Consider the following 27,634-nt stretch of genomic DNA (forward strand, 5'->3'; position numbering starts at 1 on the left):
ATGCCACATTTAACATTCATACATTATCACTATAGTTTAAGGCACTCGAGTTTTGAGGCAGTAGGCTGAGGCATTATCAGTGGGGTTTATTTCCTTGAGGTATAAACTTCTTAAACAAAGAAGTTTGAAAGTAACTTTTTTGTTTAAAAATAACAAAACAGAATAAATATATAGAAAATTTAATACTATTGCCTTAAAAGTAAATATTGTCCAGAGAGTGGAGAAGTGCCTCGGTGGAGGTTTGTACTCTCCAAGTGCTTCTTGTTTATTTATCTTTTCCACCATGACAAAGCACTTTCTCCTGCTGCATTAATCGTCCTTTGTTATCATGACCTTTGGGACATGTACACTGTAAAATCTAATTAGTTCCCAGAACTCAAAAAAATTATGGAAACTCGTTGCCTCAAAAAAATTGAGTAAAGCTTAGCTAAACATGACTAAGTTAGGACAACTTATTTACTTTGAGTACTCTGTACAAGCTCATTTGTTCCCAGAACTCAAAAAAATTGGATCAGGTTTACTTAAGATGACCAAGTTAGGGCAACTTACTCATTTTGAGTACACTGTACAGCCTTGTTAGTTCCCAGAACTCAAAAAAATTATGGAAACTCGTTGCCTCAAAAAAACTAAGTAAAGCTTACTTAAGATGACTGTTAGGACAACTTATACATTGCAAGTCTGCAGTATTAACAAGAACTTGATATTTCTGACTGTACAATACCAATTGTTTACCTACTGACAAACATGTTAAGTTCAACTAAATGAAAAAACAATTTGTGGTAACCTGAATATGATTAAAAATAATTAACAACAATTTTTGTAATGATGTTAAAATGAGCCCAACTTTTATTTTCAAACACAACAAAGTATAACAGCCAACATACTGGACACTGTTCTGCTGAACAACAAACAATTATATTGCCATCACTGTTATAATCTTACAATGAAACAAAGTCTCAGATGTAATTATTCTGAAAATAAGTTTAGGCCTACCACAGTTTGTTTTGTACTTACATTACTTATATAATCAAAATAAAATATTTATTGTTCTGTCACAAGTGCAGTCTCTAATTTAAACAACACATTTGTTTTCCATTCCAACACATGAGCTGGAATGTTGTATTATTTTAAGGATGCTTTTTTCCAGTCCAGGCATTACTGCCTGAATGACTGTCATGGATCGAGGTGATCCAAATGTAGGTGCAGAAGAAAGTCTTTAACTTCCCTTAAGTACAGTGGCAGTGGATGTGGGTTGGAGATGCAATGAGCTTGAACCTGCAGGCGACCATCTTCACTGACCACACCATCTGTGACCGAGGACTCATCTCTCCTGGTGTCCTGCAAGCAAACAATCATATTTTTTGGAACATGAACTTAATTGCTTTCTTAAAACATTTTTTTCTGCATTTGGTATAGAACAGACTCCAATTTAGACAATCTCAGGCCCCCTCCCCACCGGAGAGGTGACATTCAATGTCCCAATTGTCAGTCTGCATAGCCCTGACCACCACCCAACACACAATAATGTCATGAAAGCATCATTTTAAAAAAGGGCTATGCAAACATGGCCAATAACTTTCATTCTAATGATGTGCAAAATGATTTTGGGCACAAAACAGATTTTGCTGTTAGAAAACTTGCAGACTTCACTATATACAGTGTAGACCCTCTAAACTAAGTTTGGGGGATGTGATCTTTCAAGAAATGCAGACCAAACTGTTGTTGTTTGTTTACTTACACAGCATGTCTTGTAGAATTAACTGGAGTCACCAGCAACACCATAGTGCAGTCATATCTCAAGTCTAATAACAGAAGACAGGAAAAGATCAGTAAAGAAACAACTTCCCCAAACCAAAGCACAAATAAAACAATAAGTAAAACAGGCTGATCTAAAGTATGATTAAAGTTCAGCCTGATTAATATAAATGTCACTGACAGTTGCTAATATATTGGAAAACCAAAATACTTACTGATGTCTTTCTGTCCAACAACAGGAGTGCTGGTCCCGAGCCTCAAAGACAGTAAGAAGCAAGCAGAGGGAGAAAAAACAGAACATTTTTCAGAAACTGATTTGATCCTTAATGGCTGTGCAATCATTGTAACATAGAGTTTGCTTATGTTGTTAAATAAAGGCTAGATTTGACATTAATAGATGCCACAGATGTTCTAAAGCTGCCACAAAGCATGAAAAAAAAAAAATAGACATCTCCGAAAACGTCGGGGCATTTTTGCCAATATGTGATGTCTTGATAAATCGAGCAGACATTTGAAATTTACACAGCTACATTCTCGCCTGAAAATATCTTAAAAGTTTATTTTGTGACCCAGAAAAAGTAACAAGTTTTTCAGCGGCGCTCCTCCGCCATTGCCGCGCTTACAAGTACGCACAGGCTCCGACAACCGTGGCGACAAATGCGATCCTCCTTTTCCCCAGACTCCCCTTTCTGGGTCACAAAATAACCTTTTAAGATATTTTCAGGCGACAATGTAGCTGTGTAATGCTCAAATATCTACTTAATTTATCAAAATATCACATATTTGCAAAAGTGCTTCCACGTTTTCGGAGAGCTCTGTTATCCACCCCCCACACCCTACCCCACCCCTAACGGCTGCACCTCCCGAAGAATTTTGTCTGGGCTCTTACCTCACTTATTTATTTCAAACGATCAACAGAAAATTTCACCACATAGTTTTATGTAAGGTTTTTAAGGCTGTGGTGTTAATTTTTAAGTAACATGAGCCCAGCGGCAGCAGCAATGCTAGGCTAACACTAACTAGCTAGCAAGATTTTAAACCTAGTGCTAAACTAAGAGAAGCCACAAAATCAGTTTGAATAAGAGTAAACATTTACTCACCAAGTCAGTGTATCAGGTAAAAATCCACAGCAATGACAACAATAATATCTTGAGCTGACGCTTCTCCAGGTTTGCTCAACATATTACATAAAAAATGCACCGTGAACATGCGGACTGATCCGAGAGGGAGGAGGACGGTAGTCACGTGGCATTTTCAAAACACATCTTTCATCCTTCCGCACTGAGAAGCAAAACTTCCAGCTTACTTAGTTTTTCTAAGTTAAGACAACTCAAATAAATGGAGTTTATCAGCGTTTTTGCATAAAAAGTACTGGTAACTTATTTAAATTGAGTTCTAATAACAAATTGATAAAAATTGAGTTCAGCCTATTTAATATTTTTAATTAAACACAATATTACATTTTACAGTGTAGTAAACAGGTGTAGAAAATGCACTGTCATACTTTATGCACATGTAATAAATGTGGGCTGCATTTCAAAAAAGATAAAATGAACCTGCGTCCCAGAGTAATCTAATTTCTTATTACTAGCGTAATAAAATTTTCTAAGAACAAGCTGAAAGAACATGTCTTTTAGTTGAAGTTTATCTGTATCAGGCGGTAGATTTTATTTGGTGTAGAACAGAATAGAATTTTATTAATACCTTTTTTAATTTCCCCTGAGGGAAATTATGGTTCCAGCAGCACAACACAACACTAGCTGAAATACAAATAAGAAAAAAAAATTACCAAGCAGGTACAAATAATTAAGAATAGAATATTAAAAATAAAAAAATCAACAGCAGAATTTAAAAAGGTAGTAATTAAAGGAAGTCCAGGAATTAAAGTGTAAAGTGTAATACATTGGCAATGTGTTTGTTTGGTTGTTTCAATGGGTTGACATCGTCCACCACCCCCCCCCCCAAGTGCTGAGTTGTACAGTTTGATGGCTCAGGGTACAAAGGAGAGTTTAGGCCTGCTGGTTCTGCTGCTGGGGAGGAGCAGCCCATCGCTGATCGGGAATCTCTGGGCTTTGATGACAGTGTGCAGAGTGTGGCTGACGTCATCCATGTTCAGCAGTTTTTTTCTACAGTCCTGTTTTCTGCGGCTGTCATCAAAGATATAAAAGCTTTAATTAGTTTATCTGAGTAATAGTGGCTGGAACAAAGATAATTTTTATAGAAGGCTGTTATAAACTTTGGGAGTAAACGAATTTATCCATAAGGCCACGTGTGTGTGTATTTTTTAATTAAATTTTAATGTGTTTCTCAGCCATGAAAAAACCATGCAGCAAGCTCTTATACTTTGCTATACAATATATACAAACAAAATTTAAATGTATTGAATTGAATGGTTTGATGATTATAAAAAAACATGCAAATTTTTATGCAATGGCCTTCACAAACACACCCTGTTGAACAACTATGATCAAATTTAATTGGATCAGTGTTTCTTTCTGAAAGTATTTTGCCATTGGAAATATATTTTCTTTTTCTTCTGCTCTTCTCATTAATGTTTAATACAGATCATGTTACACTGACACAGCTGCACTGTGCTGTCAGACCACTGCTTTTCGAATAAATTAAAGGGAAGGTTTCATGCTCACTTGTCTCTTTGTTCTCAGACTATTGCAGTAACACTATCGAGAGTGTCCCAAGCAGCTGCATCACTCTGCTATGGTAACTGCACCGTATCGGCTCTCAATACCCTACCACGGATAGTGAGAACAGCTGAGAAGATCATTGGAGCCTCTCTTCCCTCCATCACGGACACTTATATCACCCACTCCATCTGCAAAGCCATATGATTGTTGGGTTTTTCTCTGTATGTATGATTGTAGGGTCTACCTTATAATATAAAGCGCCTTGAGGTGACTGTTGTTGTTGATTTAGTGCTATAGAAATAAAATGTAATTGAACTGAAATATAGTTAATACTACACATAGAGATCTGATGGCACAAACTTTTCAATAGGCTCACACAAATCACCACACAGATTGAAATACACTCAGAGAGATTGAGATATACACAAACAAAAATATTTTCTACAATATTCTTTCTCCTGCTTGAATAATCTACACTCATTATCATGACCTTGGGACAGGTGTTCATGAAAGGTATAATCGCACAAAGCAGGGTGATCATTTCTGAACATGAAATAAATGTTGATAAGACAACAAAAGAAGATAAAGGAAATCTAGTGTAACACCCAATACAATTATGGTGATAATAAATAACTACGCTTACAAATTTAATAGTATCTATGTTTTAGTGTCTATGATGAAAATAAAACTAAATAAATAAAACATACACAGCTCTACCCGTCTTTGTCACAGGTGTAGGGTACTGTGCAGGGACCAACCTAACCCTAAATCTAACAATTTCTGAACAGTATATAACTATATTTCATAATAATGCTAAAATATGAGACATAATAGTTTTAAGAATAAATTCTTAGTCACAAAAGTGAAGAAAATGTTATTTTCATTAACCCGCATAGTACCAAATGTAGGAATTTCCAGGAGGTACTCAAACGATATCTATGAAAATAATTTGGTTAAATATGTGCACATTTTTCGTTTCAACACCTACTTTACCTACCCATGATTTTGAGACGTGCTGCACTGCAAAAGTCGGTTAATTCAGGGTAAAATATAGTTGGAAGCAAAACATGCATGTATTTAACAAAATTATTTCATCATTTCAAACTGGACTCGTTATAACAATGTGTAGAAAAAAAGGCCCGAAGGTCACCCTTTTTTAGCGAATATATAGAAACTCCAGAATTGCGCCGTATTCTGAGACTATGTACTGATATTATCGTTTTTGCGACATGTGTTTGCTCATTTCAACCTGAAAGTTGATTGAAAAATGCATTATTTGTGAATGTGAAGTATTCTACATGCTTTATTTATATTACATTATAGTGAAATATAAAGAAATATAACGTTTTTAAAGATATTTATATTATTTTTAAACATTGCTGTTGATTTCAATGTGTGAAAGATATGTAATGATTTGTACATCTAAGTTTTGGCTCAAACAAAGACAGTTTGATACTAAGTTATTCTAAACTTTAGGATATTAAAATCAAAAAGTGAAACATAAGGAATAATTAAGACATGTTGGTTTGCTTTATTGTCTTTTAATCTTGTAATCTCAAGGTTGTTTCAAATCTCTCAGTCATTCTTTTGTCAACCCTGTTCAATAAACTGAATCTTATTGATTAGGGTGAGGGTGTCGCCTTTTGATTTGAGCCGTACAGATTAAGCATTTATGATGATTACTTTTTTATATAACAAAAAGTGATATAACGTCATACGTGTGGATCAAAGTTCAAGTGATCTGGAACACATCATAGCCAGATTACATTAGTTACATTATGTAATTACCTTATATTTGACATTAAGAAAGTAAATGTTCAGTTTCAGTCTGATCAGATGTTTGTAATAGTTATTTGAGGTTCATTAACCTCCTCCTCCAACAAGGGTGCATGGGAGTTTGCCCAACCAGTCTACATGTGTTTTGTGGACTTGGAGAAGGCATTCGACCGTGTCCCTCGGGGTGTCCTGTGGGAGGTGCTGGGGGAGTATGGGGTGTCTGGCCCATTGCTACGGGCCGTTCGATCCCTATACAACCGTTGCAAGAGCTTGGTTCGCATTGCCGGCAATAAGTCGGACTCGTTCCCGGTGGGTGATGGGCTCCGCCAGGGCTGCCCTTTGTCACCGATTCTGTTCATAATTTTGATGGACAGGATTTCTAGGCGCAGCCAAGTGGCGGAGGGCTTTCACTTCGGTGACCTCAGAATCTCATCTCTGCTTTTTGCGGATGATGTGGTTCTGTTGGCTTCATCGGGTGAAGGCCTCCAGCTCGCACTGGAACGGATCGCAGCCGAGTGTGAAGCAGCGGGAATGAGGATCAGCACCTCCAAATCTGAGGCCATGGTTTTCAGCCGGAAAAGGGTGGAGTGCCCACTCCGGGTCGGGGATGAGTTTCTGCCCCAAGTGGAGGAGTTCAAGTATCTCGGGGTCTTGTTCATGAGTGATGGGAGAAGGGAGCCGGAGATCGACAGACGGATTGGTGCTGCAGTGATGCGGACGCTGCACCGGTCCGTCGTGGTGAAGAGGGAGCTGAGTGTAAAAGCAAAGCTCTCAATTTACCAGCCGATCTACGTCCCTACCCTCACCTATGGCCACGAGCTGTGGGTACTGAGCGAAAGAACGAGATCGTGGATACAAGCGGCGGAAATGAGCTTCCTCTGAAGGGTGGCTGGCCTCTCCCTTAGAGATAGGGTGAGAAGTTCAGCCGTCCGGGAGGGGCTCAGAGTAGAGCCGCTGCTCCTCCACATCGAAAGGAGCCAGCTGAGATGGTTCGGGCATCTGACAAGGATGCCTCCTGGGTGCCTCCTGGGTGAGGTGTTCCGGGCATGTCCCACCGGGAGGAGGCCCCGGGGCAGACCCAGGACACGCTGGAGAGATTATATCTCTTGGCTGGCCTGGGAACGCCTTGGTGTTCCCCCGGATAAGCTGGAGGAGGTGGCTGGGGAGAGGGAGGTCTGGGCTTCTCTGCTTAGGCTGCTGCCCCCGCGACCCGGCCCCGGATAAAGCGGATGAAGATGGATGGATGGATGACAAAAATATTATGTCTTACTTTTACATTTCACATCTGCCTTACTGTCTGTCAAGTATACCTCAAAATGCATTATATATAAAAAGCTAAATGTATTCATGGTAAGGTTATTTACAAATCAAATTTGCAAATCAATACCTGTTACCATATACCTTCTCCTACATAATGTTGGTGTAATCAAAGTAAGCGTCTGTCATGCTATCCATATCTGATTTTTGTGTCCCTAAAAACTTCTTTTTGAACTTCTTTTTAAAGTATATTTAAAAAGAACAAAGAAAGAGAAATAAATATACATAAAATCCAACATCATTAATGGGATTCTGTTCCTTTGTAGCTTTGTCACTGAAAAAGGATATTATTATCTGGCATCAAACTTTGTTCTCTGTCTCTCTCTCTCTCTCTCTCCATATATATATATATATATATATATATATATATATGTGTGTGTGTGTGTGTGTGTGTGTGTGTGTGTGTGTGTGTGTGTAATAAATTAATTTTTCAAATTAATTAATCGCAATTAACGCGTTAAATTCCCATGCGTTAATTGCAATATATATGAATGTATATGGATTGTGGATGGATTATCTCAGTTGCTCTCCTGAGTAAAGTTTGGTCTGTTTACAGCATCCTGCCATGCGATTGCATTTGTCCCTAACCATCGGGAACCCTCACGGTAACTTTCATCGAGTGGAAAAAAGTTAGCATTCATCCTCCAGCTTCACTGTGTTTATGTTATGCTAATATAGCTGTGTCGCTAGCGATCATGTAGCACATCATTATATAGCAGCTAGTCCAACTTCAGTAACCCTACAAATGTCACTGCTGTTTAGTTTTCTGTCTTTATTTATGTTGGAAGTGATAGCAGAGCTGTATGTTTTAAGCTTTTCAGAAATCTCCCAGTCAGAACATGCTATATCATGTTTAGTTGGAAACTAGCAAGCTAACTTCCTGCTAACTTCTAACTCCATTAAATTTAATAAACTGTTTTCATGGATGCCTGGATTTAAACTTAATTGTTACACCTGGTAAAGCAGCAACGCTGATCATTTTATTAAAGATGAAATAATTTAGACAGTTTTTAACTCTCAGTGATGCCGCAGTGTTCGTTTGACTTTGGGACTTGAAGCAGACTGAATTTTGGACCCAGATTACTCCAAGTCCGTGAGGCTCCTGACTACTGTAACCGTAATACTCCGACAATCCATCAAGCAGTGCGACTTCGTAGCTTACCAAAGTCGTACTAAAACATTTTTTGAGCGCTGTGAACACAAAATTGGTTTGAGGTCAGTAAGCACAACCAGAATTCATACATAAGGCGTAATGATTATAAGGCGCACTGTCAATGTTTGAGAAAATAAAAGTATTTTAAGTGCGTCTTATAGTGCGAAAAATATGGTAGTTACTGTATTGTCCAGTTGGTTAGCCATCACCAGTTTGTTTGTATCTGGAAGTCCCACAGGATATTAATTTGCCTGGTAATTCTCACCCACTCATTTGACGTCGAGACTTCCAGGCCATACTCGGTATAGATGTTGCTGTTTACTATGTCGGCCACTTGGTTATGGCCTTCCATGTATGCCCTGACTCTTGCACCCTGCTGTTATGTGCTAGATTGTCTCAGTGTCATCTTTACACAGCCTGCACCTGGGGTCTTGCCTGGTGAGGTAGACCCCAGCTTCTATTGATATTGTGCTTAGGGCTTGCTACTGTGCTGCCATGATTAGTGCCTCTGTGCTGTCTTTCAGTCCAGCTTTGTCCAGTCACTGGTAGAATTTCCCGACTATTAATACAAATAAATTAATACATGTCAAAACTAAACTTGTATCAAATAAATCTTTTTGATACCTTGTTGCACACAAAAAGGCTTCACAGGTAACAATATATGTTGATAATTATAACAACATAATCTTTTCAACACCTCTGCAACAGTTAGACAGTAAGATGTTAACTATGTTAAACATAAAAACAAACCAACAGAAGTCAAAAGTAAATAAAAGAGTTAAAAGACTGAAATTAAGCACCTAGGATAGGAGTAGTAAAATTAATGACTATGATGTGATTCTACAGCAATAAAAAGTATATCAGAGCTCAAGAACAGAGGATGGGGAAGTTGCTATCTCTACAGTCCAGAGTCTATCTGGCTATATCTCAAAGCTACAATAAAACACTTGTGATAACTGGATGCGGTGCCAATTTTAATTGTGTAACAATGCAATAAAAAGGAAAAATATTGCAGATAAATAGCTCGGCTACACTCGAAAAATATCAGTTGTTCTGATTTTGAGCCACAATGAAGAAGTTGCTGTGGGTTTTTTGTCTGTACATTTTTTGTCTCAGTGGTTGTCAGAGCAGTGAGGTGAATGGAAGGGAGGACTTCATGCTTCTTGCAGGGCCTCTGACAAAGCAGGTGGTCAGAAGCTCGGACAGAAGCATAAATGATGCCTTTGACTGCAGTCATCCCGTTCCTCCTGGCTCTAAGCAGTACTTTGAGTACCTGCAGAGCAGAGGGGTGACCCACTTCAAAGTACCGCTGTCATGGGCTCAACTTCTTCCTACAGGCCACCCCAGCCAGCCCCAGCAGGCTGTGGTTAGATGTTACCAGACCCTGCTGAAACAGCTGCTGGAAGCGGGCCTTCAGCCTCTGGTCATCCTTCATGGATGGACAGTTCCAGAGTCTCTGCAATCAAGGTATGGAGGCTGGGAGAGCCAGGAGCTGGCACAGATGTTTCAGCAGTATGCAGAGTTTGCCTTCCAAGAGTTTGCACCACTTGCACACTCCTGGGTGACACTGGATGGTGTTTGGTATGACGGGCAGCCTGCACATGCTCCCATTTTTCTGCAAAACATCCTTCAACTCAACAAGAACATTTACCAGATGTACCATCAGCGCTTTCCTGACAAAGGTGAGTCACATTAACAGGAAAAAGTGAAGATTAAAGACAAAAGTGACGTGACTAAATTTATACTTTCAGAATTATTCACTAGTAAATACTTTTTTATTTCTCTGAGGCTTGAGTTTACTTCAAGTATTGTTTATAGGCAAGTGTCTTGAGAAATCACCTGTAAAAATAAATTTCCATCACTATATAACCAACTGAGGTTGATGAAATCCTTCAGCACATGTTCAGCTGTTCCCAATAGTAAAAGTGCCTTTCATGCTTGCATATTTACAGGCAGACGTCTGTCACTGGGACTGAAAACTAAAGATGTGGCTTCTCTCTCCCACATTAAAGCTTCAACAAGTGTAAGTTTTTTTCTTTTATCTATACATAATCTATACAATAATATATGTATGGTCAGAATTTCACCTCCTTGCATGATTTTTATTTAGGATCCTAATAATGTTTTCTCTGTTTGACATTATTTTGGCAATAATCAATTAATCAATCAATCAATGTATTTATAAGCACATTCAAAACCAACACAGGTTGACCAAAGTGCTGCACATAGTAAAAAGTAACAAGTAGATCAAACACACACAAAGAATGAAACAAAACTCAGTCACAATTAAAAGCTAGAGAGTAAAAATGTGTTTTCAAACGAGTTTTAAAAATGTCAAGTGTTGGAGAGATCCTAATTTCAAGAGGCAAACTGTTCCAAAGTTTGGGCGCAGCAATCGTAAAAGCCTGGTCTCCTCTGTTTTTTAGCCTGCTTCTAGGGACAACTAGAAGCAACATATCAGCTGACCCTTAGAGGTCTATTTGGAGTATTTTTAGTTAACACATCGGAGAGGTATGACAGAGCTAATCCATTTAGAGATTTAAAAACAAGCAATAAAATCTTAAAATCAATTCTACAACATACTGGAAGCCAGTGTAAATAAGCCAAGACTGGGGAAATATGGTCATGTTCACAAGTGCCTGTCAAGAGTCGGGCTGCAGCATTCTGAACTAGCTCAAGACAAGAGAGCAGAGCCTGGCTGATACCAAAATAAAGACTGTTACAGTAGTCAAGCCTGGATGAAATAAATGCATGTATCACTTTCTTGAAGTCAGCAAATGACAAAATGTTCTTAGTTTTTTCAAGGGCCCTGAGCTGGAAGAAGCTGGCTTTTACAACAGAATTTATTTGTGCCTCAAATAAAAAGCTGCTATCAAAGAACACTCCCAGATTCTCTGCAAAGGGATTCCTGGACTTTTCCAGAGGATCAAGGTCAACCTTAAGAGAAAAGTGAGGGTCAGAAGGTCCAAATAGTACAATCTCAGTTTTTTGGTCATTTGCATTAAATTTTTTTTAATGCAAACCACGATTTAATGTCATCAAGGCAGTCTAGCAAAACTTTTAGAGAGTCCGTAGAATTATTTTTAAGAGGAAAGCAAACTTGAGAATCATTGGTGTGGCGTGGCGTGGCCTGCAGTGCCGTGCAGGGAAGGCGGACGCACCTGCACGACATCCACAATCATGCCCCGCCATCTTAAATATGGGACTGGGTCCTGGCTGGGGGTTGGTGGTGTTGATGTGCACAGAACAATAAAAATGTACAGAACAAAACTGGGTCTGCTGTGCATGTTCACAATTGGCATAATGAGATTCCATGTTTCCTGAAAATAGAGCGTTATGGGAGCATGTAAAGGGAAAAGAGTAATGGGCCCAGAATAGATCCTTGAGGGACCCCACATGTAAGGGGGGGGAATGCGGATGAAGAGCCACCGAACCTGACAGAAAAACTATCCTATCAGTTAAATAGGATCTGAACCATTCAAGTGCAGTTCCTTTGATACCCACACAGCTCTCCAGTCTTGATAAGTGAATCCCATGATCTACTGTATCAAATGCCGCATTTAGATCTAAAAGCACTAAAATGGCAGAGTTACGATAGTCAGCAATTAATAAAAAGATCATTAAGATACTTCTAAAAGCACAGTTTCAGTGCTATGTAGCGCTTTGAAACCAGACTGAAATGTTTCTGAGATCTCATTAATTTCCAGAAAAGCCTGGAGCTGAAGAAGCTGAAGACTTTCCAGGATTTTGGACAGAAAGGGGAGTTTAGAGATTGGCCTAAAATTTGACACAACTGATGCATCGAGATTAGTTTTTTTAAGAACTGAATGCACTACGGCATGTTTAAGATCGACTGGGACAACTCCACTTAGAAGAGATGTTAATAATGTTTAAAACGTTAGGTCCAATAGTGTCAAAGACTTCTTTGAAAAATAATAATGTCGAGGTGACACATAGAGGGCTTAAGATGGGAGACTACTTCGGCCAGAGTGCTCAGGGAAACAGGTTCAAGGTGATTAAGCACAAATGAAGAATACGGGGGAACAGAGGGATCATAAGCTGGAGGAGAGATTTGAGACCTGATAGTAGCAACCTTATCGACAAAAAAACTTAAAAAGTTTTCACAGGTGGCTGAAGACCCTTGTAAGTGTGTGGTGGGTGGAGGGTTGATAACAGAATTAATGGTGTTGAATAAGACACGAGACCTGTTGCTGTGATTAGAGATGATATCTGATAAATACTTAGTTTTTGCTATCCGAACAGCATCCTGATAAAGAAATAGGGCTTCCCTTAAAATATCAAAGGAAATCTGGAGTTTATCTTTTTCCATTTTCTTTCCGCTTTTCTGCACGTCCTTCTGAGGGCCTGAGTGACATCGTTTAACCAGGGATCAGTTTTAGGTCTAGTGCACTTAGTTTCTTTTAAAAAGGAGCAAAAATATCAAGAACATTTGAACAAGTGGCATTGAACAAACAGCAGCGAAATGTCCAGCAGTAGCAGGACTGATGATGCAGAATTCACGCGTAGGTAAAAGAGATTTAACTGGAGGACATGGCACCAAAATTTAGATTATAACAGGCAACAATAAAATATTTTATATTTATGATAAGCTCCAGTTATTTTTTCACCAAATATATGAGAAACAAAATTCTTCCACCGCCTCAGAAGTGACAAATGTCCCCTTTAAAGGAAATAAGTTGCTCTAATTTCTGCCAGTAATAGACTACTTCTTGCAGAAATTTAATCACATAAGTAACCAAGCAAATTTCCATTCGATGTGAGATTTCACAGTTTTCTTGCATTTAAAGCTTGTTTTTAAATCTCTCCAAAGTATTACAAGCCTCAAATCCAGCTTTTTAAGCAATTCACTGGTAAATTAGTTAATCTGCTTAGTATCATTATTCCAATGAACGTCAATTGGTCAATTTATGTAAAGTCATAATTTATGTGGTCACAATCAGTGACCACATTAAAAAGCTTTCATGTATCACAGAGGCCATTTTTACTGTGCCAAACAATTAAACCTTAAATTTGTCTGATGACAAAACATTTTTTCCATTTTAAAACTGAAAATTAAAACTGTATGCCACTTAGAGTCAAAAATATGCATAATCTGCACATTAACTGGCTGTTGTGAAATCATATTTGCTTCTTGTAGAGGATTTTTCTTTTTTATTAAACTATTTCTAACCAATCAAATAATTATTAACAATTATAATAATTATTAAATTTAATAAATTATATTTGATAAATTTTTAAATTTGTAGTTAAATTTTTAATTATTATCCAATTTTTTATTTATTTTTCACCTTTTATTTCACACCTCTTTACACCACACACTCTAGTGACAAGAAAGTAACAACAGCAGCACTAACATATCTGAGGTTAATCATTCCCAAAGGAAATTGGAATCATTGTCACCAAACCTGGAACTTCTGATTGCTGCTATATGGATTTTAATTGGTCATATAACTTTTTTTTTTTGTTTCGAATATGATTGATTTGGTTTTGTATTTATTTAAAGGATGGAAATGGCAACATAAGTCCCCCCAATCACCTTAAAATATATAAAAGATTATGATATAATGGTTCAAAAATGTTAAAAACAACAATTTCCTGCAAAAATGGAGCATTAAATGCAGTCGTGTACAAAAAAGGAAAGGGTTACTATAATACATTTCACATTAAGTCTCTTGTCATTATGTCCCATCTCAGAATGACGTGTGACGACCTGATGTTGTGTATCTCCTGTTTTGAACAGATGGATTTCTTGTCAGTGCACATCGACTACAACTGTGCCATCTCTTCAGAGTTTGAAAATGAGCTGAGGAACTTACAGGTACAGTAACTGTAATGCGATGGGTTTTTTTAAAATGTTGCATTTAACATTTTGCTGATACAGCAAAGCTACATGTTTTTCATTTTATGTTGTAGATTTTGAGCAGGAACTTGCCTATCCTGATTTACAAGATGAGTGCTCATGATTGTTCTCCCAATGATTACCAGCTTCTTGGAGATTTCCTGAATGGTACATTTTTATTACAGCTTCTTGACTTTCCAAATATAAGATAATAATAATTAATTATAATTGATTTCCCATAACAGGCATGAGAACAAGACATCATTTTATGAATGTGCAGCTGTATATGTAAAAGAGACAATAGGACTTTCCAGTAGCTGTCTTAGTAGAGATTCGTGTTTGTGTCTACATGAAATTCGTACTCATGGTGCCTAATAAGCTAGTTACCAAGAACATACCAAATGAATATGTATACTTCATACATTTAATGTTAAATGTTTCTGTGAATATAACATCACTTAATAATATGTACAGTGTACATCCTGTCAAAAAATGGCGTTGTAAAACAGCTATCTGAAGATATTATGGGATGGCAGAATAAAGAAAAACCAAAGGCCACAACATCTGGGCAAATGCTCTGGTGTTGTTAACCAAACATTAAGATAAAGTTCTAGATCTTGGGAGTGTTATCTTGTGTCATGAAATCTTCTGGTTATGGGCCAGTGATGTTATGTAAGGCACCTGTAGACTTAGCCTTTGCTTACGAATTGTGCTCACTGTTTTTCAGTAACAGTGAATACATATTGTTAGTAAAACAGCTAATAGAGCCCTGGTGTGTAAAGGAAACAGCAAGTGGGTTTTTATTTAAGATTAAAGAGGATTATTTCTAGATTTAGTTAAATAAAATTCCTTACATAAACTAACAGAAGTATTGCGAAATTCACAAATAAACCGATTAAACAAAATTTTATTTTAAAAGTAATATTTTTTCAAGATAAGTTATTTATCATCAGACATAAAACAATTCATATTTCTTGAACACAACACAGGTTTGATGGAGAATGGCCTGAATATTGTGGGATGGGACATGAAGGACATGTTAGGAAAGCTGGACATGAAAGATGCTCTTGTCAAGTAAGAGTTCATTTTCTGATTTATGTGTACTGGAATTCTTTTATTTATTTATTTTTTCATACTTGTTTCAAAGTTTTTTCATGATTTTCATGTCTCTCTTTTTCCAAAAGTCATGGCATTTCACACCACACCAGGATGACAGGGTCAAGAAACAGTTATCAGACTGTGTGGGATAAATTTAAGGCCCAGACCACAGCAGAACGAGATCTTTTCCTTCAGGAATCATTCCCCTCTGGCTTCCAGTGGGCCACCTCCAGCGTATCCTTTAAAGTTGAAGGTGGCTGGTCAGAAGGCGGGAAAGGAGAGACTATTTGGGACCGGTTTGGTCATGAAGGCTTGGCCTTTGCAAATCAAACAGCTGACCTAGCTTGTGACAGTTACCGTAAGGTAGATTATGATGTCTACCTTCTGCGAGGTCTTCAGGTCAACACCTACCAGTTTTCCATCTCTTGGGCCCGTATTTTCCCCACAGGGTACCGACAGAGCCAATCAGAAAAAGGAGCTCAATACTATGACCAGCTGATAAATGCTCTCATTGCATCTGACATACAACCCATTGTCACTCTGTACCACTGGGATCTGCCTCAAGCACTCCAGAATTATGGTGGATGGACCAATGCCTCCATTGTAGAGGCCTTCAAAGACTATGCAGACTTCTGCTTCTCCAGGTTTGGAGACAGAGTCAAGATCTGGAACACATTCAATAGTCCCTGGGTAGTGAGCCATGCCGGGTATGGTACTGGTGTGCATGCCCCAGGAGTAAAGGACTATGTGGAATCTTCTTATCAGGTGAGAGTGATGTCATTAGAATACTATAATTAATCACTTTATTATAAGTATTATTGTTTCACTGATGTATTTAACGTTTGATTTTGCATTATCAGGTCACTCACAATATTCTCAAGTCACATGCCGAGGCCTGGCATGTCTATAATGACAATTACAGGAAAACACAAGGAGGAAAAGTGGGCATTGCCTTGAACTCTGACTGGGCTGAGCCCAGTGACCCTGCCAAACCTGAAGACGTAGCAGCTGCAGACCGTTACCTGCAGTTTATGCTGGGCTGGTTTGCACATCCCATATTTGTAAATGGAGATTATCCTGCAATACTCAAAGATCAGGTGGAACAGAAGAAAACCGCATGCCCTGACTCTGTGCCAGCAAAGCTCCCAGTTTTCACTCCCACTGAGAGCCAGAGGATACTTGGTACTGCTGACTTTTTTGGTTTAAATCACTATACTTCTCGGCTGGTCAGCAACAGTAATGGTGGGTGCACCCCTGGTCCTGACGGTGTGGGTGACTTCCATCCAACTGTGGACCCCACATGGAGTTCCACAGCTTCTGACTGGATCTATCCTGTTCCTTGGGGACTTAGAAGGCTCCTAAACTACATTTCAACAGAATACCTGAATGTTAACAAATTGCCTATATACATAACAGGAAATGGGATGCCAACAGATTACAGTGTTGACAGTCTCACTGACACCAGCAGAATGGACTACATGAGAAGTTACATCAATGAGGCCCTGAAAGGTTAGTGTTGGGGATTTTCATGATTTGAAGTCATTTTTCTTTAAGAGAGAGTTAAAATAATTCCAATATTTATCTTGTTTTTGTGTGTTCATTTTATAGCAACACTCACAGATGGAGTGAATGTGCAGCGATTCACAGTCCAGTCACTCATGGATGGATTTGAGGCAAACCAAGGCTACAGCCAAAGATTTGGTCTTCACTATGTCAACTTTGAAGTCGGATCCAGACCAAGGACCCCAAAGCAATCTGCATATTTGTACGCTGAGATTATTGAGCAAAACGGTTTCAGTTCACAAAAAAGTAAGAAGTTTAAAGCTGCAGAAAGGCCATTAACTCGACGTTTAGCTGCCTTACCACCCTCAGAAGTTCCATCTCAGGCAAAGGTAGTTTGGGAGAAATTCTCTTCACAGTCAAACTTTGATAGACAAATGTACCATTATGGCACTTTTCCTGAAGGCTTCAGTTGGGGAATTTCTTCTTCGGCCTACCAAATTGAAGGTGGCTGGAATGCTGATGGCAAAGGTCCTAGTATATGGGATACATTCACTCAGACAACTGACAGTATTCCTGACAGCGCAAATGGCAATGTAGCCTGTGACAGTTACAACAGACTTAATGAAGATCTCTACATGCTGCGGGCTCTGAGGGTGAAGTCATACAGATTCTCTTTGTCCTGGTCCAGGATCTTTCCTGATGGCACACGAAAGTCCCTCAACCAGAAAGGTGTTGACTACTACAACAGACTCATTGATGGTCTTATAGCGTACAATATCGAACCCATGGTAACACTGTACCACTGGGACCTTCCTGAAGCTTTGCAAAAGGTCAGTGGCTGGGAAAATGCAGCGATGATTGACATTTTTAATGACTATTGCGACTTCTGCTTTGCTACTTTTGGTGACAGAGTGAAATTCTGGATAACCATTAACCAGCCTCAGACAATTGCATGGTCTGGATATGGACTAGGAAATATGCCACCAAATGTTGTGGACCCAGGATATAGACCATACATAGTTGCACACAACCTCATTAAAGCTCATGCCAAGGCCTACCATACATATGACGACAAGTATCGCCAGTCTCAGGGTGGTCTAATATCCATTGCCCTCAATGCTGATTGGTTTGAACCTGCTGATGTCAGCGTAGTCCGTGAAGTGGTGACTGCTGACCGAGCAATGCAGTTCCAACTAGGATGGTTTGCACATCCTATTTTTAAGAATGGTGACTATCCTGATGCACTGAAGTGGCAAGTTGGAAACAAAAGTGAAATCCAAGGTCTTCCACAGTCAAGACTTCCTTCCTTTACTGAAGAAGAAAAGAACTTCATCAAGGGAACTGCTGATGTATTCTGTGTAAATCATTACACTACAAGGGTAGTGAGCTATTTTACAGCTGCACTTCAGCCTCACTCCTATGAATGGGACCGAGACATGAGAGAAGCAGAGGAACCTAGTTCACCAACTACAGCAATTCCTAACCAAAAAGCTGTGGCCTGGGGCTTGAGGAGACTCCTCAACTGGATCAAGGAGGAGTATGGTGATCCAGAGATTTACATTACTGAGAATGGAGCAGCAGTAGAATGGGATGACTTTGAAAGAGTGATGTTCTACAAGACCTATATCGATGAGGCTCTAAAAGGTGCACTGATATAAAAATATTTCAAAAGATATTCAACATTTTCCACGACTGCTATGAATAGTTGTTCATTTATTTTGTGTATGTGTGTGTGTTTGCATTTGTGGTTGCATTACAGCCTATGACCTTGATGGTGTGCGGTTGCAAGGATACACAGCAACAGCTTTTATGGATTCTTTTGAGTGGCTGCACGGGTACAAATTTCTATTTGGTCTGCACCATGTGGACTTCACAAACCCAGATCGGCCAAGAACACCAAAGTACTCAGCTCATTACTATTACAACATCATAAAGGATAATGGTTTCCCCTTGCCAGATGATGAGAAGATGCTTTATGGTCACTTCCGAGAGGATTTCATGTGGAGTTCTGCTTCAGCGTCATACCAAGTAACTTATTCTTTTACTGCAATTTTACTTTTACTGAGTACTGTTTTGCTTCCCTTGTTTTCATCTCTTCAAATTACTATTTTGCATTTACTGTGTCCAGATTGAAGGAGGATGGAGGGCTGATGGAAAAGGTCTAAGCATCTGGGACAAGTTCTCTCACAGTCCTACCAAAATATTAAATGATGACAATGGGGACATAGCCTGCGACAGTTACAATAAAATAGAAGAGGATGTTGCGATATTAAAGGAACTTAAAGTAAGCCATTATCGTTTCTCCTTATCCTGGTCAAGAGTCCTTCCTGATGGCACCATTAATAACATTAATGAGGCTGGAATCAATTACTACCAAAGACTTTTGGACGCACTGCATGCTGCCAATATCCAGCCACAGGTATGTATAGTTGTATTAATTTCCCTGTGTGCCAGAAAAGATACATGTAAATGTATTAGATTTAGTAAGACAGTCATTTTCCTTTCCTTTCCCCTTCAGGTTACTCTGTACCACTGGGACCTGCCGCAAGCTATAGAGGATTATGGAGGCTTTTTGAATGAGAACATTATTAAGCTTTACAGGGACTATGCTGACCTCATGTTTGACCGTCTCGGTGACAAGGTGAAAATTTGGATCACCTTTAATGAACCGATCATGACAGCCAACCATGGATATGGCTTTGGAAGCTTTGCCCCAGGTATGGTTTAAGTCGGGGATCTCCAATTCCAGGTCTCAAGGGCCGGTGTCCTGCTTGTTTTCAAACAAGCTGTAATCCTTATAGCAGTTCTTCAAATTTCTAAACCATAGTGACAAAAAAGCAAACAAACATGGACACATTTGCTGCCTATATGCTCTGTTTTTTTTTGTCTCCAGGGATCAGTTCAGGACCAGACACTCTGCCCTACATTGTTGGTCACAACCTGCTTAAAGCTCATGCTGAGGCCTGGCATCTCTACAATGACAAGTACAGGGCCAAACAGAACGGCATAATCTCCATCACGGTCAACTCTGACTGGTCTGAACCCAGAAATCCTTATAGGCAGGAGGACTATGACGCTGCAAGGCGTGTGGTGGAGGTATGCCAATTCTTCTCATATTTGAAAAAACGAAAATGACAGCAGTTAGTTTCAAATGACTATTATGTTTCTCTTTGTGCAGTTCTACCTAGGCTGGTTTGCCCATCCCATATTTAATGGTGACTACAGTGAAATTATGAAGAAAAGAATACGAGAACGAAGTCTAGCTGCTGGTCTACCACAGTCTCGGTATTATGAAGGCTATTATTAAATCACAAAAAGCTAATTCTGTTCACAAAAAAATTCTCTTGCTGAAAACACTACTTCCAGATGAGCAGAATCAACTTTTTGGGATTTCCTTATCTGGATGATTGAGCATGCATCAAAACGCTGTTATTAAATATTTAAAATTTTGTATTTGATTTTCTAAAAAACTTTATGGTAGAATATCCATCCATCCATCCATCTTCATCCGCTTTATCCTGGGCCGGGTCGCGGGGGCAGCAGCCTAAGCAGAGAAGCCCAGACCTCCCTCTCCCCAGCCACCTCCTCCAGCTTATCCGGGGGAACACCAAGGCGTTCCCAGGCCAGCCGAGAGATATAATCTCTCCAGCGTGTCCTGGGTCTGCCCCGGGGCCTCCTCCCAGTGGGACATGCCCGGAACACCTCACCCAGGAGGCGCCCAGGAGGCATCCTTGTCAGATGCCCGAACCAGCCGCATCACTGCAGCCGCAGCACCAATCCGTCTGTTGATCTCCGGCTCCCTTCTCCCATCACTCGCGAACAAGACCCCGAGATACTTGAACTCCTCCACTTGGGGCAGGAACTCATCCCCGACCCGGAGTGGGCACTCCACCCTTTTCCGGCTGAGAACCATGGCCCCAGATTTGGAGGTGCTGATCCTCATTCCCGCTGCTTCACACTCTGCTGCGAACCGTTCCAGTGCGAGCTGGAGGCCCTCACCCGATGAAGCCAACAGAACCACATCATCCGCAAAAAGCAGAGATGAGATTCTGAGGTCACCGAAGTGAAAGCCCTCCGCCACTTGGCTGCGCCTAGAAATCTTGTCCATCAAAATTATGAACAGAATCGTTGACAAAGGGCAGCCCTGGCGGAGCCCATCACCCACCGGGAACGAGTCCGACTTATTGACGGCAATGCGAACCAAGCTCTTGCAACGGTTGTATAGGGATCGAACGGCCCGTAGCAATGGGCCAGACACCCCATACTCCCGCAGCACCTCCCACAGGACACCCTGAGGGACACGGTCGAATGCCTTCTCCAAGTCCACAAAACACATGTAGACTGGTTGGGCAAACTCCCATGCACCCTCAAGTATCGTTGAGAGGATAAAGAGCTGGTCCAGTGTTCCGTGACCAGGACGAAAACCGCATTGTTCCTCCTGTATCCGAGGTTCGACTAGCGGACGAACTCTCCTTTCCAGCACCCTGGCATAAACGTTCCCAGGGAGGCTGAGGAGTGTGATCCCCCTATAGTTGGAACACACCGTCCGGTCCCCCTTCTTAAAGATGGGGACCACCACCCCGGTCTGCCAGTCCAGGGGTACTGCCCCTGATCTCGACCCAACATTGTAGAGGCGTGTCAACCAGGACAGCCCTACAACGTCCAGAGCCTTCAGGAACTCGGGGCGGACCTCATCAACACCAGGGGCTCTGCCACCAAGGAGTTGTTTATCTGCCTCAGTGACCTCGCCTCTGGAAATTGGCAGGTCATTCCCCTCATCCCCAGACTCTGCTTCCTCCTCGGAAGACGTGTCAGTGGGATTAAGGAGGTCCTCGAAGTATTCCTTCCACTGCCTGACAATTTTCTCAGTCGACGTCAGCAGCGCTCTGCCAGCACTATACACAGTGCAGGTAGAGCACCGCTTTCCCCTCCTGAGATGCCTGACGGTTTGCCAGAATCTCTTCGAGGCAGTCCGAAAGTCTTTTTCCATTGCCTCTCCGAACTCCTCCCACACCCGAGTTTTTGCTTCAGCCACTGCCCGAGCCGCATTCCGCTTGGCCTGTCAATACCTGTCGGCTGCCTCCGGAGGCCCACAGGCTAACCAAGCCCGATAGGACTCCTTCTTCAGCCTGGTGGCTCCCTTCACCCCTGGTGTCCACCATTTGGTTCCGGGATTACCACCACGGCAGGCACCAACCACCTTGCGGCCACAGCTCAATGCAGCAGTTTCGGCAATGGAGACGCTGAACATGGTCCATTCGGACTCAATGTCCCCAGTCTCCCTCAGAATGCTGTTGAAGCTCTGCCGGAGGTGTGCGTTGAAGATCTCGCGGACTGGGGCCTCTGCTAGACGTTCCCAGCACAGCCTCACTACACGTTTAGGTGCACCGGGTCTGTCCAGCGTCCTCCCCCGCCACCTGATCCAACTCACCACCAGGTGGTGATCATTTGACAGCTCAGCCCCTCTCTTTAGAGTCTTTTAGAATAATTTAACTCATATACTTAAAGTCTACTAAAATTAGTAAGTAAGTGTGGTTTTACTTCAATTTCTCCAGGTTGCCTGAGTTCACTCCAGAGGAGATTAAGAGAATTAAGGGCACTCATGACTTCTTTGGACTAAACCATTACACATCTGTGCTGGCATTCCCTGTGGACCACGGAGATGCTCCAAGCATTGAGGCAGATAAGTAAGAAGTTAACATTTGAAAAATAAATGTCTTCTGGGAGTACTTCTTTTGAACACCTTCACTTCTTTATCCTGTACTTCTTTTACCTTTGTCCCCTACAGGGGTGTGGTGGTAGTTTCTGATCGTACCTGGCTGGATACAGGCTCCTCCTGGCTGAAGATCGCACCATTTGGTCTTCGCAGATTGCTGAACTTCATTAAGAATGAATATGGAAATCCACCAATTATCATCACTGAGAATGGAGTCTCAGAGCAGGGGACTGTTGATCTAAATGATGTTCACAGGATCTACTACTATGACCAATACATCAACGAGGTGTTGAAAGGTATCAAAGCTTCTCCTTATATGAAATTTAAAGCCACAAGTGTGGAGAGGAAAAGAATGTTTTGTGGGTAATATGGATGCTTAAAAATTGTTCTGCTCTTTCTCTAAAAGAAAGAAGAATTTTAAGCATATAAAGATACTTATTTTCTCTTCACAGCTTACTTGCTTGATGGTGTTGATGTGCGTGGTTACACAGCGTGGTCACTTATGGACAACCTAGAGTGGACTGCTGGCTTTTCAGAGAGATTTGGCCTGTTCTACGTTAATCGCACAGACCCTAATCTTCCTCGAGTGCCCAAGAGCTCTGTTAACTTCTACACCAAAATGATAAAGTGCAACGGATTCCCTGACCCTGAATCAGGACATGAGTGCCTGAACCCATAGTCTGAAGGTAAAGTGATAAAAGATTTGCTCAGATTCCTACTTTGAATGGTAGACCTTTAAATTAAATGTTCAAATAAATATCTTTTCAGCAGGTTAGTTAGTACTCTCTCATCAACCCTCTATTTTCTAAGCCATGCACCAGTTAAAATAAAGGTTGGATTTACAGTTACTATCTGCAGATGTTCACGAACAATATGACACCATTGTTTTCACTGTCTCTTTGCACCAACAGCTGCACCACCAGTCAGCATTAACAGTGTGGCATTCCTTGGTCTGGATCTCTCCGCCGTTAATGCTTAGACTGGACTTTACACCACATGATTGTTGCAGTAGTAGGAGTGATTTGTGTTTCTGTTTTCTCCTTTAAGATAAAAAAAAAAAAAGTCCAAGAATAGTGAACATGTGGGCAGTATCAAAATTGAGTGAAAACTGTAACTGCAAATAAGATGATGTGCAGTGTAGGCCCCTGTAAACAGCATTTGATTGCAGGCCCTTAAAAACTGAAAAATACTTGCACTGCTCATCAGACATAGTATGTGTAAGAGTTCCTATAACTAAAATTGTAAGTTTCTCATGATTTAGTCAGTTATGAAATCCTTGTACATTATCATTTGCTTGACCACTGCTGTAACAAGAACACTTGAGAATCCAACAAGATTATTAAAAGTGTAATTTTATCATGTACTCAAAAAATAAAAGTAATTTTTGTAATAAAAAAAAAACAATTTTCCAGTTATAGTATAGGATGCATAATAAGCCTCATATTTGAATAATATTTATATATATGTTTAATTTACCAAATAAAACACTAAAAAAATAATCCAGTGAATTATGTCATGATTGCTGTTAAATGTAAGTACCTTCTTCATCTTCTGATTTTTTTCTTCACTTTTTTGTACAGTGAGAAGCAATTTTTGATACTGATACTGTTACCTTGAATTAATCAAAATTAGACTGTGAATCAAAACAATATATCCATTATCCATCATGTCCTGTGCTGGTCAACAATCCTATGTGCAGTATTTCTGCTAAATAATCATCACTGTAGTAGGTTGATTGATTTGTTAATAAAAGTCTAAAAATGTCTTCAAGCATTTGTTATTTTATCATAATGTGTGGTGGCCTCTTAAACTTTGGCAATTTTTTACTTCAATACATTTGACTTCAGCGGTCTTCAAAGAAGAGCAGTGTTTCACAAACAAGGATCAAAGTAATGCACTTCAAATCACTCTTGTTAAAGAGACCTGATGAGAATAAGTGGCAGTGTACTGTATATGTTAAGGTTTGGACTTGTATTTGTTTTCCAGCTTCAGTCAGAACTCTATGGTTATAGAACTCTACAGCCAAGGCCAGAACTGAAAGGAAGAAATGGAATCATTATGTTAATATTTAGCATTAACAGAATGGCGGAAGTTTTAAAAAATATTAATATGCATCCAGATTTAGCTTCATGCTTAGTTTTAGCCTATTGTATGCAAATACTCCACTCACTCAGAAATTGGTCCTAATGTTGCACACTTGGATTAAAAGGCATCTAAACCAGTGTAGTTTTGTGAGTCCGCCTTTACTGTATCTTCTGGAAATATATAGACATGGACGTCTCCATTTTCCGAGGCAGCTGAGGTCTTTCAGCATCGGTCGGACAATTTTTTACAAGTCTGTTGTGACCAGTGCCACCCTCTATGCTGTTGCATGCTGGGGCAGCAGGTTGAGGGTCGCAAATGCCAACAGACTCCATAAACTGATCCGCAAGGCCAGTAATGTTGTGGGGAAGGCATCAGTCCATTAGCAGCAGCTATATTACTTTTACACAGGTTGTGTTAAACAAAGAGAGGGCATTTATCAAGTATAGGAAAAACTAAAGCCACAAAAAACCCCTTTTAGGTTTAAGTCTCATTAATATAGCTGTACACCTGACCAGCCTGCTCAGAAAAAAATCCAACATTAAGTCAGAAAGGACCTGAACAGAGTTATTACTTCAGTGATCAATCAGACAAATTAGAGTTTCCAGACTAGACTAGGAACAGCCTTCTGAGGACCCTTTGGGTATTTAGTAATAGGTGGGATCAATGCATCCACACTATCTAGTTTTTCCTTCCTACAACTTAATGCAGCTAAGTAACAGTTAAGTCCTTTGACTTTATGTAATGTGCATTATTATTATTTTTTAATGGAACACTAGTGATGGCCAAATAAAGCTTTCTGAAGCATTGGAGCTTGTACTGAAAAACGATTCATTACTTTTCAACAACGTCATCTTTGGTGACATCTGGTGGCCAAACATATGAAGAGCAGCTTGAATCTACACCTTATAATGAACTGTTTCATTATGATTGACTCTACAGAGCTGAGGTGACAGCTTCTGTTTCACATCATGTGATAGCTCTGTGTGATATGGTGCTTTGAACATGTTTTTGTGTTATGTCTATTTTAATAATAAATCATTTTGATTAATAAACCTTCCTTGTTAAAACATGTGCCATGGTGTGTTCTCCTTTTCGTTGTGACTTCTTGATGTTTTTTACTAATAAAAACCCACAAAACATTATATCTATGCACTATATCCCGACCATAATAGGTTACACCAGTAGATAGTGCTGTGTGTATTAAGAGGTTTCAGGTCAGCAATCTTCAGCAATCTGCTTGGTCCAAAAAAAATGAAAAAAGGAAACAAAAGTGTTAAAAGTCAATGCACAGATAGAACACGCCTGTGACTCTAACTTGCTTGAGTCCATAATCTCAGAGTCTGGTCATTTAGATTCAAGAAGGCTGTTCCAGAGACCTGAAGGCAGAACTTAACCATGTGAGAGCAGCAAGTATAAAACCAGTTTAAAACCAGGATCAGTGGGGTGGGGACAATCAAAGGGGTCCACCATTGCCTTTGAAAACACAGCAAGATCATTTTTCATGTAATAAAAGGATTTTATCTTAGTCAGGGAATGAACCTTTTTTTTTTTTTTTTTTTTTTTTTTTTTTTTTTTTTTAACTGTACTTTTGTTTACAATCAGTCAGACATGAGTTTCATAACTATAGCTATATATGGCTATAGTCACACTACTGCAACCCTTTACAATGTGTTTTGTAGGTTTGCTTTTTTCTTTGAAGGTTGAGTGTTTATGACAACAAAAGGTTAAAATGAGGAAGCTGTGTTGTGTAAATAGTACAAAAACCAAAGAAAGACCTTGAGCTGGTTATTGCACACTATGTGTACATTTTGAGTTGTAACTGACTTAAACCTTAGTGACATTTAAAATTAACTACTTTACGTCTTATCAGCGTAAAAAGAATTTTTATTATGTTTTAAACAGTAAATTATAAAACATAGCACTGTGCCTTTGTGTTCTGATCCAAGGCAATATTGAAAAAACATTAAGATACAATGTCAGAAATGTCATTACACCGGCTGCAACAGTCTGTTTCCTGATTTAATTAATTATTTCCTGATTTGTTCCATGTTTTTGTGGATATAGAGGACGTAATTAAGCAATAATGAAGTAGAACATAATCTCAAGGTCATTTTGAATCTCAGTTATTCTTTTGTCAACCATACTCAATAAACTGAATTTTATTGATGGGTAAAGGTGTCACCTTTTGATTTGAGCCATATAGATTAAACATTTATGATGATTATTTTTTTATAGAACAAAAATTGATATAACTTCATACGTGCGGATCAAAGTTCAAGTGGTCTGGACATATTATCATGACAGCATGTCATAACAGAGTTCAGCAGTTACGTTATGTCAACTACAAGCTTTTATATTTGGCATTAGTAAAGTAAATGTTCAGTTTCAGTCTGATCAGATGTTTGTAATTGCTTGTAGCATTTGCGTTTGCGTGTGTCATTCTGTCTGTAAACATAAGAGCGCTGAAAATTTACAATAAATTCTTTGTAGCAGTGCAGAGCTACAATTTGGCTTGCATACATCAGGGACTTCAAGGCCAACTTGGTCAAAAACTGAATTTTATCAATGTGATAATAAGGCTATATAGAGCAATTTAAAGCTATTTTTCTTACTGCCATTGTTTGCATTGACAACATATATTCATAAAGTAAATTAAATATGGGGATTCTAAATATGGTACTTGGGCCTCTGATCACTTCTTTAATGTCAGATAAGGTCAAACTTTCATA

The 27,634-nt window shown here is 39.6% G+C and overlaps 1 protein-coding gene across 1 annotated transcript; it reads left to right on the top strand.

The window, feature by feature from the left end:
- The first annotated feature begins 9,712 nt into the window (after positions 1–9,712).
- Positions 9,713–24,319, top strand: LOC116324945 (lactase-phlorizin hydrolase-like). Its single transcript, XM_039600154.1, has 17 exons — positions 9,713–10,325; positions 10,596–10,666; positions 14,405–14,482; positions 14,578–14,671; positions 15,493–15,577; positions 15,688–16,366; positions 16,462–17,110; positions 17,210–18,748; positions 18,864–19,132; positions 19,233–19,523; positions 19,623–19,821; positions 19,998–20,200; positions 20,283–20,389; positions 22,660–22,791; positions 22,893–23,116; positions 23,273–23,506; positions 23,732–24,319. Exons 1-16 carry the CDS (start codon positions 9,713–9,715, stop codon positions 23,497–23,499), a joined length of 5,460 nt encoding a protein of 1,819 aa, XP_039456088.1. The 3' UTR covers positions 23,500–23,506; positions 23,732–24,319.
- Positions 24,320–27,634: the final 3,315 nt, after the last annotated feature.

This window comes from Oreochromis aureus, linkage group 16, assembly GCF_013358895.1.
Source record: "Oreochromis aureus strain Israel breed Guangdong linkage group 16, ZZ_aureus, whole genome shotgun sequence".
In the NCBI taxonomy this organism is placed as follows: domain Eukaryota; kingdom Metazoa; phylum Chordata; class Actinopteri; order Cichliformes; family Cichlidae; genus Oreochromis; species Oreochromis aureus.

What these genes read in the sequence shown, in the direction of transcription:
- LOC116324945 (XM_039600154.1), top strand. Translation starts at nt 9,713, where the DNA reads ATGAAGAAGTTGCTGTGGGTTTTTTGTCTGTACATTTTTTGTCTCAGT. An exon ending in CATCAATGAGGCCCTGAAAG is followed by an intron (nt 17,111 to 17,209) that starts GTTAGTGTTGGG and finishes TTCATTTTATAG; the next exon opens with CAACACTCACAGATGGAGTG. An exon ending in CCAAGCATTGAGGCAGATAA is followed by an intron (nt 22,792 to 22,892) that starts GTAAGAAGTTAA and finishes TGTCCCCTACAG; the next exon opens with GGGTGTGGTGGTAGTTTCTG.